The following is an 18,824-nucleotide window of genomic DNA, read 5'->3' on the forward strand; positions in this document are numbered from 1 at the left end:
CCCAGAAGGAAACTTAAAACACACTGATCTATTAGTCAGTGGCAGATAAGAGTGCAATGAGAGATCTCTGAATAAGTGTAAAGGACAGGAGCAGCAGGAAATCTCGGTCTCCTCTGGTCCTGAAGCCTGTTCACTGTTCATGTTTGCCCCCTAGCTTGTGGGTGTCCCATTTCCTTCATGTTTCTAAGCATATTGATCCTTTGTTCCTCATGGTTAAGTAGTGCTTGTTCTCCCTTTACTTCAATTCAACTGTTTTGTTTCCAGTATAAGTCACCACTTTGCCCAAAGAGTATCAAAATGAGTATCGGGTGGAAGTCACAACAACAAAACTATGTTGGTGAGCTTTGCGTGGTAGCATCTGTTCCTCTGTCACTGCTCTGGGCAGGTACAATGTTCGCAAAGTTAATGTGTCTTACTCCGTTAAACAATGGAAAGTTTCTCTGGAACCATGAGTGATGACCACTTCTATATTATTTAAAAGCAGAAGCTTAGATTCTATGGAAACTGTTGCTTACCACTTAGTCAAGGGAAGCTTATATTAGAGGGTAAGGATAACTGAATAGAAATAAAATTCAGGATCCCTAGGTAATTGTTTTGTATTAACATCAAGCAATACAAGCCTTCTGTCTGAAATAGGGAATGGGATCTTTAAAAAAAATAAACATACAAAACCTTTCTTGATTCCCATAGTATTTGAGTACAGAAAAAGTGTAGCTGAGTGAATCTTTACATTGTGTAGCGCTGCAATATGTCTGAAAACTGCATAGTTGACATAATTAGTCTAAAGAAACCAGATCTTATTAAAACAAAACAAGAAACAATTCTCCTAACCACAAAGTTAAAAAGGAAAACCCACAAAACCTCTTTGGGGTTGTGTATTTTTAAAAAGTCATCAAWGTGGCTTTGTTTTGAGACTGTCTGTTAAATGGTGTATGGAGTACATTTGTTCTTTACATATCATCTCCATACCTTGGTTACAAATGCAAGGACTGCAGCTTCTAAAGGTTAATAGCTATGCAAATATGAAATGCTTTCCTTATGAGACAAAAGGATTTGTTTAAACTGCAGAGATTCAGTGAGGGGTATGTGGAGTGTTGCAGCTTAAAATATGGTAAAAGTCATTTTTTTCTAGAAGGTTAGGGGACCTTTTTAATAGGCCTGGTGGGAACTGCTTGAAAGCTTTTGTGTGTCTTTGTGTGCTGTATGGTGCTGAGGATATAGGAGGAATGAGTGTTTCTAATTTGTGGTGAACATGGGAGAAAAATGGGCTGTCTTTAGAGTTTAGGACAAAAACTGGGTCTGTATTTGAGATGTATTGAGGTTGACACTCCCTACAAAAAATGAAAACGGAAATTACCTCATATCCTATACGTTATTTCCATTTGAAGAGTAAAGAGCCTAGCCAGGCATAGCAAAGAAATTCTTATGACTGAGAACTGTTGAGTGTTTGCTCCAAAGAGGTCTTGTGAGTGAGTGAATTTGAGCTATCTGTGCCAAGTTCTTTCATTTTGTATATCCCACCTGTTTGATTCCAGCTACACATTGAATTATGGTGATTGCTTATATGAATGAGGTACCTCATTTAAACCCAAAGAATCAGTTTTTTTGTTTATTTACAAAGTTAATATATGGAAATTAACTCAGCTGCCACTGAAAGGCTTAAAAAGATTTACTTTGAGAAAATTTTCCAGAAGAATTATGGTCTACTGAAAAAACTTCAGCTAAATTTATGCTGTCTAGCTGCAGTGTGGGTGAAGACAGCTGTGTCAGGTTTGTGGCCTAAATGTTGCATCCCATGAGTTAAGCCTAGATATACTTTATTTTTAGAAAAGTTTAAGAAGAGGAGACTTTGCTTTCCAGACTGAAGAAATGCTTTTGTTTCAGTTAGTAGAATTAGCAGTAATTTCGATAAAGCCTATTGTAGCTTATGAAAAAGTTGTTTCTCAGTTGTTCCTGGCGACTATTCAATATAAAAAAAGCAAGCTGAATATTGATTGTAGGGCGAGCTTTGAATTAAAGTTCTTTTGTTGTAAATTTTGKTTTTTTTATGCATTCTTTAAAAGTTGTATATCCTCAGAGTATGTATGTGGTGTGTTTTTTTTGTTTTTAAAAAAATTGATCTATATGCAGATTGGTACAGCTGAGAAAGAGAAATACATCTTGAAGGCAATGGGATTTTCCCCAGTGGCTTTTTGAAATAAAACATTACTCTTGGTTTTCATCTGGTGACAGACTTCTATCTACATCCGAATGATGTGTTCTCTATAATCCAAATTATGCAGGCTTATAAGAATTATTCCTTTTCTGTTATGTTTCTGCGCATGCACCCCCCCCCCCNGAAATGTATTTAAAAAAAAAAAAAGTTTCCTGACCTGGAGTGGAAATGTTTAGAATGAAGCAGGCATGCTGTCAGTGGTGGGTCATACAACCCTGCCCCAAGAAGAAATCGGGGTATGAGACGCTTGTAACTGTGCTGCTGAGGCATTGCCCTGCTACCCCTCCCCTGCCCAAGACCCTGGAGTCACAGGAGTCATGGCAATACCGTAGTGCTGCGCGCTAGCTGGCAGTGGTGCTGGTACTGTGAGTTACAGTAAGCATAAGAGATGGAAAACCATGGTAAAACTGAAGACTTTCAGCATCTTTACTCTTCCCTCTGTTGCTAGTAAATACATGCATGAATACTTGCAAGTGTTGCACTAATAAGTTTAAAAAAAAAAAAAAAGTTACATGTAGACTAGAGTGTCCATGTGTATGAACCAAATGAAATATTAGGGCCAATGTAATTCTGTAAAGCCCCTCTGAAAAGGACTGAAGTAGCAAGACCAATTTTGGCAAGTGGAGTAAATTTGCAAGGAAATGCTGCTTCTGGAGTGTTGTACAGYACTAGAATTTTTAAGTACTGTGCATATTGGCGCACTGCAACTTCTGTCAAAAAACAGCAGATCTTTAAAGAGCAGCTGATCAGGGATTTTTAGTGCTATCTTGTCTAGCTTGAGCAGGCCTGGCAGCTCTTAACACAAGCTAGTGTCTGGGTTAAAGACCTTCTGCTTTGTGATGCCTTTCTGAATGGCTTATTCAGCTGGAAAATACAGTGAACAAAGGAGCTGGAAATATTTTGTCAAGTTGGTGATCTCACAGTCCAGAGAGCCAGCTACTGATTATAAAGACTTGTATTGTATAACGCAACAGCTAGTGCATAGAAAAACCCAGATCTTATTCTATCTCTTTCTTTATTAACTTCTGCATAATTATTTTTGCCTAAGGAGGGTGTGAATGTGGGTGTGGGGAGTATTGTCAGTAATTGCGTACATTTTTCTAATAGACTAGACAGGTTGAATAGGAAAATGGGGATTATTTTTTAACTTTGAATTTGATTTTTTGACTTTTGGGGGGAGTTGAGAGAGAAGCCTACAGAGTTCATTGTGATTAAGTTTTTCTTATTTGTTTGCTGTGTTTAGTTGCACTGTTTCTGTGGAGAGTGGAAAGAGGGAAAAGCTCCCCCCGCCCCCAAATAATTTAGTGGCGATGTTGGCAGGAGACACAATGTGATTTGTAAGGCATTAAAATTTGACTAACCCAAATATATAATGGGCTCAAAACTACACCCAGCAACAACAAACATAGTTGAAGGAATTGTGTCATTGGTACAAATAAATTTTTTGTTGCTGTTTGATTTCATTTAGGCTTTATGCTGAAATTCTGAAACTTAAGTATGACTTCTTTCTCCTGCAGGTTGGAAAAGAGACTGTGCAGACAACAGAAGACCAGATCTTGAAAAGGGATATGCCACCCGCATTTATCAAGTAAACTCATTTATATTGTCAAATCTTCTATTGTAGGTACAGGAGATGTGCCCCAATGATAGGCCTTGTTACTCACTTCTATTGTGCAGATTACAAAATATATAGTTCTCTTTGTGGACTTGAGGCTCACCTTCTTCAGAAATGACCTTTCAGCCAATAGTGACTTGTTATATTTTATTTGTATGGGTGCATATCTGTCTATACATGTCTTCCTTATGTCTTCTCCAAAAATAAAAATATTTCATAGTAACCATGGCACTTACCCGTGTGCTGGTATTGTGCCTAACAATGCCAAAGATAATGTGTGGTGTTCTCGCAAAATCTTTTCTTTAATTTGATTGGTGAAGTGTGAATGTGGCAGTATAGCCAGTTGGTACATCATATCACTGCTTGGAAATCTAAGACATTTGAAGAGCAGTGACTGACCCTTTTAATTAAGTTCGTGGCTCAGTGTTGAAGACAAATAACTTTTCCTCCTGCTGCTCGAAGTCTTAGAAATGATACATCATTTTTTTCCTGTTGTGAAACTGCCAAGCTTCTTATTGTCAAATGAGAAACTTTAACTGAAATGATTCTGCCTTACAAGCCACTGAAAGCAGTATTAGCATTCTCTGCTGATGTGTACAAAATTAATGAATATCTTACTATATTCCTGAAGACAGAAGAGGCAGATACTTCAAATCAGAAAGCACTGAGTCAACTAGGAAAATAATAGAATGGAGAACAGAGGTGATGTTGAAAGAGAAATTTCTATGAAGCAGTGAATACAGATTTATTTTGTTGCATTGTAGATTGACAAAACAAAAAACAGCTAGGACGAGGTAGTATTAGCCAAAGAGCAGTAAAGGTTCATGAATGAAATAGCTGAATTATTAGTGATGTGCAACCTCTCACTTGAGACTATCTGGTATGTCAGAAGTGAAGGTGATGGTCCTGTTTGAAAAACTTTCTAGGGGAATCTAGGGATCAGGAGATCAAGAGGTCTGGCATACCTTTGGGGCAAATGACCAGAAGAGAAGAGAGAGGATAATAGAGAAGAGAATTAACAGGCGCCCAAGTAAATACAATTTGCTTTGGGTGAATTGACAATGTTTTTGTAGAGGCAGGTCCTGCCTTACCAGCTTCTCGTGTTCTTAGAAATATCATGAAGATGGATAAGGCTAATCCAAGTGATACAGTCTACATGGATTTCTAAAAGTTTTTTTGACAAAATCTGAAAGCTTTTAAGAAAAGTTAGGCGCAGGGTAAGAAAGAAAGTTCTTGCGTGGAAAATAAAAGATTCAAAGTGAAAGGAAACATTAAATGGTTAGCTCTGACAGTGGTGGGAAGTCATCAGCAGGGTTCTACGGAGATCTGTGCTGGGGTTTGTGATTTTTAACCATATTCACAAATGCCCTGGAAACCAGGATGAGCAGTGAGGTTAAAGAACTTGCTGGTGACCAGAAGTCTGATGCAGKGTAGTAAGGATGATGGATGACTGTGAGAAATTACAGCAGGAAATGATTAAACTGAGTGACTTGATATCAAGTGTAGATGAAATCATTTTGATAGCTCTGAAGTGACAGACATTTGGGTGAGTAGCAACTTTAGCTTCAGATAGGATGCTTGACTCCRAACTGACCATCACTACTAGCAAGGAAGACTGTGGAGCTCTGATCGGTGAGAGCATCCGTTAACATGCTCAGTAATGGTCAAGAAAGGATTATTAGCAAAGGACTAGGACTGTAATGTCACTGTATATGATTCTGCTGCTCCTTCAATACTGCATGCACTTCTGGTCCCTCAGTTTTAGAAAAGATGTAGCAGAACTGAAAAAAGCACATAGAAAGACTTCGAGGGTGGTGAAAGGTATGGAATGGCTTCTGTATAAGGCAAAGCTGAGTAGGTTGGAACTCTTCCGCCTGGGAAAGGTGCCAGAGGAGAGATGGGGGACCGACAGAGGTCTAAGGAACTATGAGTTGCATGGAGGTGTGGATAACTTCCACTGCTCTTGCAGTGCAAGAACTTGAAGATGGCATTACATTAAGCTGATAGTTTAAAAATCAACAAAAGGCAGAGCTTCTTCATACAGTAAGTGATGTCCTGGATTCTTTGTATTGGTTTGGAGGATAACAGGCCAGTACTTAGAGGAATCCATTGAGAGTTATCAAATAGACAAACCACGGGAAATCCCATGAGCTGAAAATAGTTGGAGGATAGGAGAGTGCCCGGAGGAAGTATGATAAATGCTTGTCCTGTTCTTAGCCTTTCTTAGGCATCCACTTGCAGCTACTTTTGGAGACAGGATACTAAGCTAAATGGGCCTTTGATACAATCCAGACAGTATTTCTTATGCTATGTTCCTGGTGTGTGATCTTGTTTGGTTGGGTTTTTCAGGATTGGTTTTATGTTTTAGGGGAGGGTTGTTTTGGGGTTTTGGGTTGCTGTTTTTGGAGGGTGTGTGTGTGTATTGAAATGAGACTAAAACTTTTTTCTTGATCCTTGGGGAGCTGTATATAAACATGTAATTTTGTTTGTGCTCATTTTCTAGGATGTGTAGAGTTTTTGGTTCATTTCCAGCTTCTTGCTCACTAAGGAGAGTAAGGGATTAAGGAAAAGAGACTGCCTTCTGAATTGCTACACAATAATTGGCCTCTGATAACATTTACCAGATTCTGAAGACTTACATAGTCAAATTACTATGGAAATGTGATGAAAGCTTAAAGGATTCTTTAGTGGAGCACTGCTGAATAGTAACATTTCTTGCTGAGTACAAGAACTTTTTCCGCAACAATTTGTGACTGCTTAATTCGTAGTACAATGAAAAATGAGAAGCAGAACTATCTGTCACAATAATGAAACCTTTTTCACACAGTACTTACCTAATATCCTGGATGGGATAACACGAATGATGAAAGATGGATGACCTTTATGAATGATAGCCTATTATATTTGTTGGTTTTAGTTAATCTAGACCTTATATCAAAAAGAGCTAGTACATGTTAACAGTTCTTCGTTCATATGGTGGAACATACTGTCACTGACTTCTCTGGTGTAGGGACAAGTGATAGCTGTGAGTGAGCTGCCAAAGGAGCTCTACCCGATTCTGCGTTAAAGAGCAAGACTGGGATGTAGGAGGCCAAATGGAAGAGGGTTGTTGTTTTTTGAGGGGAGGGTTGTTTGTTTCTAAACTGCTGATTCAAGAATTGGCAGTCATCTTTAGGAAGTCCTTCTGCAGGACTTGTCCAAACTGGCCTGTGTCTGATGGGGTAAGAAACAGTGTGCTTGCACTAGCGCTGTGTTCCCTGCCCATGTTTTTCTCACTCAAAGGGACCACAAGACCTGGAGGGAACCATGCCTGGAGGATGATGGAGATGTTATTCTTCTTAAAGACTTGGTTTTTTTCTTTCACTTGCCTGAGACTGATGTTGAGGGTGTATAATGAATATTTGATGGTACTCTGTGTAAAGTTTTCCAGTAGGAGTGTGATGGCAACCAGCAAAATTTTGTTAGCCATGGGGAGCCTAATGTGCATCCCTTTGCTTGCTAGTGACATAAACCACCTTGGAAGCATTGGCCTAAAGTTTAAAAAATGCTGTGTTCTGTATCTTGATTGTCTTGGTCTCCAGGGAGTGTGAGTAATGCATGGAATTTAAATCAGATGGTTTTGCTGTGTGTTCATATTACTTGTTATAATTCTGTTGTAATGAAGGAAAAAGCTGTAATCTCTATGCAGAGAGTAGGGTACATCTGAGTTGTTTGCACTTGGAATAAAAATCTGTCTGCAGTTAACTTGCATGCAAACTCATTTAATAAAACCATAATGCTATTTGTATTAACACTATTTTTGTAGCCAAGTTGGAGCAGCATTACTGGTCACCTGTATTAACAAAATTACATTACTATAAAGTATTTACTTCTTAAATTATATTTCTGCAGCTGTAGGTAATCTAAACTGTAGTGAGTAAACTCACTACAACTTGAGCAGTTAGAAATTGAAAAAAGTGCTACTCAGGTATCAAAAGCATAATCTTGTATTTTAGAACAGCCATCTGTGTTTGGGAAAAGCAGAGGTCAATCCTAAATCCTGAAAAATAAAATGGGAGTTTAGCATAAGCTGCAACTTTTCCTCGCACTTCATAAAGACAACGCTAACAGGAAAGAAGTTGGTTGACTATTGGAAGTTGTTGTAGTTGGAAAGATCATGACCTGTGTGTCTTCTCTACATAAAATTTGGCTGGTGTTAACATAGATTTATTGTAACTGTGCCTCTAAAATAAAAATATGCATTCTTTTATAATGGTGTCTTTTAAAGTTATGATATGACATAGGGATTTGGATATTTGAAAATTAGTTTGGCTCTCAGAGGAGGTGCCACTTTTTTAATTGCTTCATAGACTTCAGATTACCAGCAGAATATCAATTACATTTTTAGGAAATAGGCAAGTGATAGGATTTCATTGGACATCTGCATTTTCCCTCTTGTTATCAGAAGTATTGAAAAATGCCTAGAGGGCACTACTTTAATGTTTCTTGTTTTGTTTTGATAAATATTTTGGAACGAATTTAAAATCTCTTTTTTGGCAAGAAAAACACTTCATTTCTGAGGTTACACTRGTCGATTCCCTGATTAATTGGTTGTTCAGTATGGAGATTTTTTCAGTTTATATCATTTGAATGCCACTTCAAGTTAACTGCTAACCTGACACCAGTTGATAACTTACTGTAAAATTACCCATCTACTGATTAGATTGTTGTTGAACAGCTGTGTATTTTTTCTTGTGGAAATATCAATTCCTATAAACTGCCAATGTACTATGTGTGATTTTGGCTACTGTAGTCTTAACAAAAAAAACCCCAAACACTTTAACTTTTTTTCAATGGGTATTGTGTTAGAATTACCAAATTTGAAACAGTTTTTCAGTAAATCCAACAGAATGATCCAACTGTTATTTTGAATATAATAAAGCCCAATACAAATTACAATTAAAATGAAGTAGAACGCAAAAGGTGAGCAATGATATGTTTTCACACTACAGCTATTTTAGCAACTGAGTTTATGAAAAGTTTCACATTCAGAATAGGCTTTCATGTTTTTGAAAGCGTGCAGATGTTTTGATATATACAGATCCAATTACATTACAACTATGTTATGATCTGCTTATGTCTAAGAATAAGAGCATCAAAATATAAAATCTGTATTGAATTTGTTCTATAAATATGGTGGTGTTGTCTAATGTTACAGTACAATTTTGTTTAAATGTCTGGCAGTTTTTTCAGCTATTTTCTGTTTGGCCCTTAACTGTGATTTTATCTGTAAGCCAACATCCTGAACTTTAGAGGAAATTAAAGTTTTACTGATGTATTAGTATGTAACTTGCACTATATTACATCATGTGCAGACTTTTTTGTGAATTGGATTCTGTGGGGTTTTTGGCATTGGAAGAATTTCAGCTTTCTTCCAATAAACAATTGAGCATCCCCTTCCTCTTTGCAAACTAGATAAGATTTGTGCTGTCCAGATCTGAATGTAACAAAGAATAGGAGTGTGTGTGTGTGTGTGGGGGGGGGTGGTATTCCACAGAAACTGTCATTAGCATTAACTATTGTAGCTCTGTGGTTAATTTTTTTCCATCTGTTTATAAGATTAAAAAATCTTAAGTTTATCAAAATACGTACATAAAGTACCTAGCTATCCAGAGTTTTCTGTGTTGGTTCTGTTGTGTGCTTCTGTGGGTGTGGTCTCTATACATAGAGATGCAGGTTATACAACATAAAAGCATGAAGTAGCAAAGGCTTCTTATCTCAGCAGTGATTTAATTAAGTTTTAGTGATAAATTCACCTTAGCAATGAACTGCTACTGAGAACTTTTTAGTATGTTTCATTTTCTGTGAGAGAACTGGCACTTCATTGCAGTGAATATGTTGAAGTGTATCTTTTAACTTGAAATCCTCCCCCCCCTTTAATCCTTTGTTTCCTAGTGTGTTTTGGGGGGGGGGGGRGGGTCTGTTTTAAAACACCAGCTCCCTTCCCCTCCACCCTCCTTTCTTGCACATAGAACTGCACGTTCCTGAAGTCTTTCAAATACACTGGGAAGTTTATACAAAAAAGGTATTATGCAAGTAAAACACAAAATTAATTTTAAAGGTTCAACTTTGAAACCTGGAACAGAAGTCTTTGAATCTTTTGAAACTTCATTCTTGTGCTAAATTGTGGGAACTTCTTGGGTTAATGCACATTTACATTAATTCATTTATTCACAAATGGAGAAGCCAGCCTTGAGATAATCATTATTATTAAACAGTTGAGCATGAAATTGAGCTGTAGGAAATGAGGTATTTCTGAGTCTGTGGCTCTGGCTGGGTTAATAGGTGATATCTGCTTTCTTAGCAGAGTTGGAAAAAATAAACTTGAAGTGGGGATATCTGCTTTAGTGAAGTTAGTTGACCTTGATTTTACAGCTAAGTTCATTGCATACTAGTGAGTAAACCATTCCCACTCTCTGCCTTAAAGTCCTGTATTTTTCTACTCAGTTGTGAGTTACCACCCAATACGCTCCCCAGGTGTCTCACTGAAGAATAGATTATGACAATGGGGCTGGTTATCTGGGGAGCCATTAGCTGAAAACCTTACTTTCTGAAAAAAGTTTGTTTTCCTGTAGTAGATGTGTGATTTCTTGCTGCAGTCAGTGGTAGGATTAAACACTATGTTCTGCCATTTGTGTGAGAAAGAACTTAAGAGGGAAAATGAAAAAACTGTAACTTTCCCATATAATTTAACTGAAGGTCTGTGATAAAAGAGTATGCCTAAATGATCACTAGAAAATAAGCTATGACAAGCATGAAAAAAGTTACAATGAGAGATAGTATTGCTGAAATAAGAGGGTTTAATGTTTGTTGGAACTTGGTGCAACTTGAATAGGCATATGGCATTCGTCTATACCTAGAATCTGAGTATCGGACTTATTCACAATTCTCTTAAACAAGGTGAGAGAATGGAGGAAAGGCATGGTCAGCGTAGTCAGTAACTACAGTCATGATTAGCGTAGCCGCCATAGAAGCAAAGTTTGACTTTTATTTCTCTAASCTGTTGTGAAATGATTACAGCAAGCAAACAAAACACAAAGCTCTTTAATGTTCCAGTTATTGATTTTTTTTCTTAATTGTCATGTGAAATGGCTTGATAAAACTTAATTTTAGAGCTCCCTTGCTTCTTGTAGTACCTTCTGTATTATTGTAATTGCACATTATAATACCTTGTAAATTCTCCTTCCTGTTCTTAAATACGGAATTTCAACCTGCATTTGAAATTCATACCTTATCACTAAATCTTGTGGCCATTTAAAATGCTATTTCTGTAATGAGTGCTAATAAAGTTAAAAGCTGGAGCGTAGCTCTGTGAGGTAGAGAATAGTCTTGAGAATTTTGGTTTCCTAAATGGGATGTTCTTTTGTCTTAATGTGTAGCAGTAATTTAGTATTTATTAATTGCAGTTGCCTCTTGAATGCTAATGCAGATATAAGGATGATAAAGGTTAGTAATTACTTTGACTTGGAAACACTAAGACAATAATTGTACCTTCCCCTACCCTGATCATTCAGAATAAAAGATGTTTTGCCAAGTCAGCGTTTGGGACCTTTCCTTAACAACATTCTGTATTGACTGCTGTATATGGGATACTTGAAACATTCCTTAATTTGGAAGATTTCCTGACTTCAGAAAAAACACATCATATAGATGCTGTCTATTTTCTTGTTAACGTAAATATCTTTGTTCGTTAGACTATAAATGTAGAGAATGAACGCTTGCAGCGTTTCAAGTAGTGAGGCTGAAAACAAATCCTTCACCATTTTCTCAAGTTTGTTGCCTTACAGACAGAAGTAATCAGCATGTTTTGTCTGATGACTTTCCCCACAGAGTGGAGAATGCCTGCACCAAACTTGTTCGGGCAGCCCAGATGCTGCAAGCAGATCCTTATTCCGTCCCAGCTCGTGACTATCTCATTGATGGATCGAGAGGCATCCTTTCTGGGACGTCAGACTTGCTTCTGACATTCGATGAAGCCGAGGTAGGCGTCCCACCACAAGTGACGCAGGTCGCAATACTGTTGCGTTAACTGCAATGTCCACTTAACTGAATTTGCTAATGTAAACTATTGAGTAGAGCTGAATGTGTTTTTGACTGTTAGCTTGATTTAAAGCATATTTTGCATTTCTGTCCATCAGAAGAAGGTTCATCTTGTTGCTGTATTTTGTTAAGAGTATCTTTGTATGACACAATGGTTTTGTTTGTGTTTGTGATTATTCCCTGAAAGGGCCAGATTCCATCAATGCTGGCTTACATTTTCCTGCCATTTTTCTGTCTTCCCTTCACTGTACCCATAACGGACCCTTACCTTCTCCATATCCCTTCACTGAAAAGCCCTAGGCTACTTCCTAACCTCTCTGGCTATCTTTGCTTGACCTCATTAGCTGTGGCAATTCAATTGGCCTGGTAAGGGGGTAATCCAAATTTAGACTGTTGGCTGATCAGCTAGAGGATGCGTTCTGATAAACATAACACTTGTATTTTGGCTGCTGCAGAAGCCAAAGAAATGGCTCAGAGGTGCCATTTGTAGCACCTCAAATGAAAAAGGCAAAATACACGAGAGAACTTAAAAAAGGAGGCGTTGAGTGTTTTGTAGTTGAAAATCTGCCTTTTTGTTGGAAATCTTTTTTTACTCTTGTGATCCTCTTACTGGGAGTATGAGGTCTTATGCTTTTCTTAATAGCAAATATCACGCCTTTAAGAGGGAATGAAGCTGGCACTATTAGAACTGCTGATAATTCTAAATTTTACCTGTGCAACAACCTGTTAATCTCTGACATTACTACGTTACCCTTCTTGCTGTTCTGTGTAGTCTGGCAGGCAGCTTGTCTCTCATTTAATCAGCTCATGATGCTGTTAGTATGTTCCTCTGAAATGAGAATAATGCTGTGGGACTTCTCTGTGGCACTAGTAATTATACATTATTTTAAATGTTTTTAATTGATATTGTCAAGTGTTATGGGACATGATTACAAGGAAGTAAGCTTGACGGCATTTAATCTCCCTGCTTTCAATGTTTAGGAAAGGCGTTGACTTTTACGGAGTTAATGCTTCCTTGAACTCCTCTCTGACAACTGCATGTAAAAAGAAAAATATTACTCTGGAATGATTGACTTTTCACAGATAGAAAACTTGGCATGTCTCTATCTACTCTTACTATGTTTCAAGATAAACTAACATGGGGACAAAACTGAAGTGAGTTTTAGAGGAAATTATGATCCATCGTTATGAAGACTGAGCACTGCATGTGGCTGATGCAAATTAAATGTTAGCAAAGTCATTCTTCAATGAGAATTGTATGTGTGCTGTTGGAAACATAGTTCAGGAAGCAAGAAGATTAGGTTAACCAACAGAACTCTGTTGTGGCTTTAAGCATGAACTAAAAAAGTAAGTAATCAACAGCTGAGGCAGAAGTCCAGAGGTGAATAAAGTACATATCTTCATAGACAGATTTTCCTGGAAGGCCTAAGATGTTGGATCTACCTTTCCAACTGGAATTCTGGATAATGTTTTTTCCATATGTAAAGCTGCATGGTGGATAATATTTTCTATGAAAGTTTTGAGTCTGCTTTCCTTGTCATTTTGCTTTGTGATTTAACTTRCATGTTTTTTACTGATGGAATTGCAATGAAAATTTTTGAATCAGGCATGCCAGCATACTTAAATGCAATTCTTTATTTCTTTTTCCCCTGCTATCCTTCAATTATCATGCAAGGTGAAAACACCGAAAGGAGGCTTTTGCATTTGTGATGAGTAGTGGAATGCTGATTAAATTTTGTCTTTGTTAGTACAGCATTCTTAAGTAATTGAGTTGTGGGTTGCCTAATCAGCATCCCCAACCTGTATGATTGCCCATACATCATGTGAGCAAATGCTGTACCTATTCTGTTCTAATGATAGACTTGCATTTCTAATTCAAGTATAATTTAGCTTCATCTAATAAATGATGGAATGTTCCTTTTTTAGGTCCGTAAAATCATCCGTGTCTGCAAAGGAATTTTGGAATATCTGACTGTGGCGGAAGTAGTAGAGACTATGGAGGATTTGGTGACATACACAAAGAATCTAGGGCCAGGTTTGATTTGCTGCAGTATATCATAAACATATTAAGTGTAGTCTTTTTTCCTCATCCTTTTTTCCCATACTCCCTCTCACAGCCAAATTTAAAGTGTTTAGACAGTGATAAAGCAGTTGCTTTGAAAGTGTCTGGAAAGAGTTTTAAACTACTATTTTCTGATTCACATTCTCCTAAGAATGCAGAAGAGTCAAGATATGTGCTGTGTGGATGATGTGTACTGTACTTTCTCCACACTACATTATGTGTGGGAAATAAGCATGCATTTGCAAGAGTAAAATAAAAAATTTGAAAGATGTATAATTAAGCATTCATGGCTAAAGTCCCTTCAGACTGTAACATTTCTGTACTGAGATGGTTAGGCCTAACAGGAATTTCTCGGAGTAGTGTAAGCTAAATGCTCTATATTAACATCTTAATGAGGTTGCAGAAATAGCACTCTTGCAGCATAATACAAAAGCCCAGCAGTTATCCTAATTCTTTTCCTTCATTATTTGGTGGTCCTTCACTACTTGTTACTTCACCATGCTACATCACACTATCTTTCACTTGTGAAAATAAATGATTGGTAAGTTGAAGTGCTGGGCTGGTACAGAGGAAACCTACTATTAATCTCCCAGTCATCTTCTGCCCCCAGTGCTTTAGTTTCAGCAAGCATAAAAGAGTTTAAGTATTATTTAACAAAAACATTCTGTAAAATTTAGGTGTTGTGGTGGTAACATAGGAAAACATTGGAATTGAACTAAAGTTGAACTAAAGTCTGTTAAAACCAGAGCAGGAATTCAATTAGTGTCTTGCTGTTTGACAGTGGCTATATATATATGTGTGTGTGTGTGTGTTTATAAGAATACATATATAGCATAAGTATAACTAGCTAATAAAGGAAATTGGATACTTAAAGACTAGAAGCTGTCTTACATCACAGAGCATATTTATCCTTCTTGATGTACTTATAGATTACATTGTTTAACATATGCATATAGTTTAAGTTCCATGTGAAGGTATAGTGTTTTAATTTTTTTTACGTCCCATGAGAAATTACTTTCAGCTAAATTCATTTTGCTTCATTTTGAAAAGGAAATGATGAAGCAAAAAAGGCAATCATCTCTTTCTGTGAAATTCATTATTTTACTTAGTATATACAATTTTAGTTTCTCCTTAATCGTAATGCTCTGTCTTTAAAATAGAAGTTTTCCTGAGCTTCTATTTACTCTGTTTGGCTCAGACAGCATTTGGGACTTCTCATTGCACCTCTCTGACATAATTTGTTGTTCCATGTTTATGATGGAGGTAACAAGTGTTTGACAAGTATCTAATTTCTTAGTCAGAAGTGAGATGTATGTTTGTGCCTGTGTCCCAAATGAGATTCTCTAAACTCATACTGTTCTGGATACAGAGCTAATCTTGTGCTTCTGGCATGTTCTAAAAGCATTCTCTTTGCCTGAATTAAATGCCACTTAACACTTATAGCCCTGGTCCACAAAACTTTAACATTTTATGCCATTAGTCCTTGTTCCCTTCAGTTATATCACTGGACATCTGATCTTACTGTCAGCTTAAGCACTATATGAAGACACAGGAATATGAGTGTGTACACTTAAAAATCAACAAAGTGCTTACAGGTTTTAAGCTGGAAGTAGAGAGGAATATGATTACCTCTTTAGGTTTTGGTTACTTGAAAGTGGAGATGCTTTTGCACAGCATGCCAGTCTATGCTGGCAGTGTGGTGGTCCTCCTACTTTTTATTATTGGCATTAATGCTTATTTAACCTTTTGCTAGGTTGGCTTAAGATTCTAAACTAGCAGAAAATTAACTCAGCAAAAGAGTATATGGCTTTCTGCCAGTTTTGTGCCCTCTAGAAGAAGGTGGGACTATGGCAGCATCAATTTAAATCAACTTAAATTTTTATTGAACTGTGCCCAAAGTTTCCACGTGTTGTGTGGTAAACATCAGAAGTCTTAGCTCTTGAAGACAGATTTACTCTAGAATGAGTTTAATTCTTCCCTCGCCTTTTTTAGACCACTGAAATATTGCTAGTAGAGCTTTCTTTAAAGAAGTAAAATATATACAACTCTGGAATTGTATCCTGTAAAACCTCAAGACAAAATCCTTGAAGGCAAAGAAAGAAAAAAAAAAAGTAACCCTGATGTTTCCTTTTCCTGTCATTCACACTTAAGGGTTTGACTGAGTCTTAAAAAAGGAAAAACCCTGTAAATTAGCTTCCAGTGTTCATGAGGTGACTTAATGTCCTGAAATAGCTCTTTATCTTTATTCATGTATTCCTATTTTTTCTCTGGAATTTTAAATCTAGAATTTTGAGGCTTTCATTCTGCCTTGCCTAGTGGATAGATTTTGAATCAATGGGTTCTCTAGAGTATCTGAAATGCAGTTTAAATAAGAGGTGCTAATATATTATGTTCTAAACTTAAATGTGGTTGTCATAACTTGTTACACTTTGTTCCTGTTTAGAAGGCTCAACTGTTGCAAGTTAGGCTTAATATTACATTTCTTCATTTATGACTATGTTTAATTACTTCTATCTTTAGGAATGACGAAGATGGCCAAAATGATTGATGAGAGACAGCAGGAATTAACGCACCAGGAACATAGAGTTATGCTGGTAAACTCAATGAATACTGTGAAAGAGCTATTGCCAGTACTTATTTCAGGTATCTTCTGCTTTAGTTTTTAATACCACTTCAGATCTGTGTCTGTTCTGAACTTTACTGTGCTCCTTTGCAGGGACATATCATCCTGCTGGCATCCCCATTTCCTTTTATGTGGAGACACCAGCAGTACCTCAGACTGTGCTGAGCCATGTATAGGCAGGCGCTAGAGGCATTAGCCTGTTTGGGCAGCCTGTGGGGGAAGAGCAGGGGAACATGTGGAGGTGTACTATGGCCTGAATCGAGCTAGTTGGACTAAAGTGGTTTCTTAATCAAACGAGGACAGTTATCTCCCCTCTTCCCTGTCCTGATTTTTACTTGTTTAATAACTGTAAATAGGATATCCTCCTGCTACATTTCCCTGGCTCTTCTCTGGGCATGTTACGATATGTCTCATGTTGAGGAGGAACAAAAAATGCAAACGTAATTCCTGGTTTAGGAATAAACTTAGATCAGAGTTCACCCAATTTTTAAGTGAAGAGGGGTGTGCAGTCTGTTGCCAAGATTTGAAGGAACATGAGCTCCCCTTATTTTCCTGACTGCTGCTGAATAGAACTGTGTTGCAAAATACATCTTTTAAAATTATCATGTTGTCTTCTCTTCGCCCCTTCTATAAAAGTATCAGTGTAATGGATGTGTTGCAGGTGTGTATAAGCTTGGCTTCTGTCTGCATTCGGAGGTGTTCTGGGCATCTGTTTGTTGTCTTCAGCTGCTGCTTATTTGCCATCCTGAAGGCTGATGGTTAATGGTGTGAATGGAGGGCATTTGATAGCTGTCTGTGTGATGAACTGTAGATTAGCTAAGGTGAGATATAGTTGTAATCAGGTTCTCAGCAATAATAATGGAGGAATAAGAATAATAGTAACTCAGATCACAGGTGGCATGATAGTGATTGGCCACCACTGTTGTAAACCTAGTTTAAAACAAATTAATGGCCTGTTAATACAAAATGAAGTTCTAATAGTAGTTTGTGAATCCCACTGTGCTGAACAACCACCACTAGCTGCAGTAGCAAAAAGCTAATGGCAATATGTGCAGAATGTGCTAGTAATTAGGCATAAACTCTTTTAGCACATGCTGAAACCCATGTGGTGATGTTTAACAATGTCAATTGCAAAGTATGAATACGATTGGGACAAGAAAACTACTACTGTGCCAGTCTAGTTAACTTGAGTTCTCATGTGATAACTGGTAAAATACTGGTGTAGATACAGTTGTAGTCTTAATGATTTAAAAAAAAGAAGAAAAAAGGGGGGAAAAAGAAGAAAAAAGGGGGAAATACAGATGGCTATAATTACAATCACTTTTGGATAAAATGGTCCATACAAAATAAAATTTACTGCCTCTGTATTTATGTAATAGGAGGTTACCTTGAATATTGATCATATCTTGCAGGTATTTTTTTTCTAACCTATGGTACCATGTTCACAGCTATGAAAATTTTTGTAACCACAAAAAACTCTAAAAGCCATGGAATAGAAGAGGCCTTGAAAAATCGCAATTTCACAGTAGAGAAAATGAGTGCTGAGATAAATGAAATAATCCGTGTATTACAACTCACTTCCTGGGATGAAGATGCCTGGGCCAGCAAGGTATGTTTTACATCTGCATTTGATATACAAGTCTCTTTTTTATATATTCTATTATATCCTTATAAACTGGTATTTTTGAGAATGTTGACATAAGTATTTGTTTATCAGTGTTGCAGCACTATGCAGTCACATTGTAAAGTCTCTTCAAGGTCAAAGAACATCTTCAGAGACAATTGTCTTAAAGCTAATTTTTCGAAATTAGCTTTTTCTCTCTCAACAGGCTAAGTTAGAGGAATGTGGCATTTGAAGGTGGCCCACTGGTTTATTGGCACTGCATGGTCACCCAAAAGATTTGTTCACATTTTGGCTTTGGCTTGATTAGGAAATCGTAGAATACAATGTATTCCTCAAAGAAGGTGTTTCTCGTTACCTATAGCTACCTTGCAGCCTGATGTCTGACAGAAGAACATTAGGTATGAAAGCTGTCCTTCTGTGCCTTAAACTAGTCCTATAGCTAGGCACCCATAAGCAGGACTACCTTAGATTTTTCCCCTAGATGCTAGTAGAAAAGTTAGGCTGCAAAAGTTAGTCATTTGGGGGGTACTTCACTGAGCACTTTTCCCCTATTTTTAATTTGGGTATGGAAGTAAATTTCAAGTGTTTGCTTTGTCGCTTATCTCA

At 37.3% G+C, this 18,824-nt stretch overlaps 1 protein-coding gene across 6 annotated transcripts in view; it reads left to right on the forward strand.

The window, feature by feature from the left end:
* The window catches only part of VCL (vinculin), a 67,119-nt gene that overhangs the window by 18,338 nt on the left and 29,957 nt on the right, over positions 1-18,824 (forward strand). For 3 of the 6 annotated variants that reach the window (XM_026055815.1, XM_026055817.1, XM_026055818.1), the window contains 5 exons: positions 3,733-3,803; positions 11,700-11,850; positions 13,836-13,944; positions 16,492-16,614; positions 18,007-18,203. In XM_026055815.1, the coding sequence (XP_025911600.1) occupies positions 3,733-3,803; positions 11,700-11,850; positions 13,836-13,944; positions 16,492-16,614; positions 18,007-18,203 (651 nt within the window). Of the gene's footprint in view, positions 1-3,732; positions 3,804-11,699; positions 11,851-11,897; positions 13,257-13,835; positions 13,945-16,491; positions 16,615-18,006; positions 18,204-18,824 lie in introns of those variants that run through there. The other 3 variants (XM_026055821.1, XM_026055816.1, XM_026055820.1) reach the window with 2 other exon arrangements.

This window comes from Apteryx rowi, unplaced genomic scaffold (genome assembly GCF_003343035.1).
Source record: "Apteryx rowi isolate R43461 unplaced genomic scaffold, aptRow1 scaffold_126, whole genome shotgun sequence".
NCBI classification, from domain to species: domain Eukaryota; kingdom Metazoa; phylum Chordata; class Aves; order Apterygiformes; family Apterygidae; genus Apteryx; species Apteryx rowi.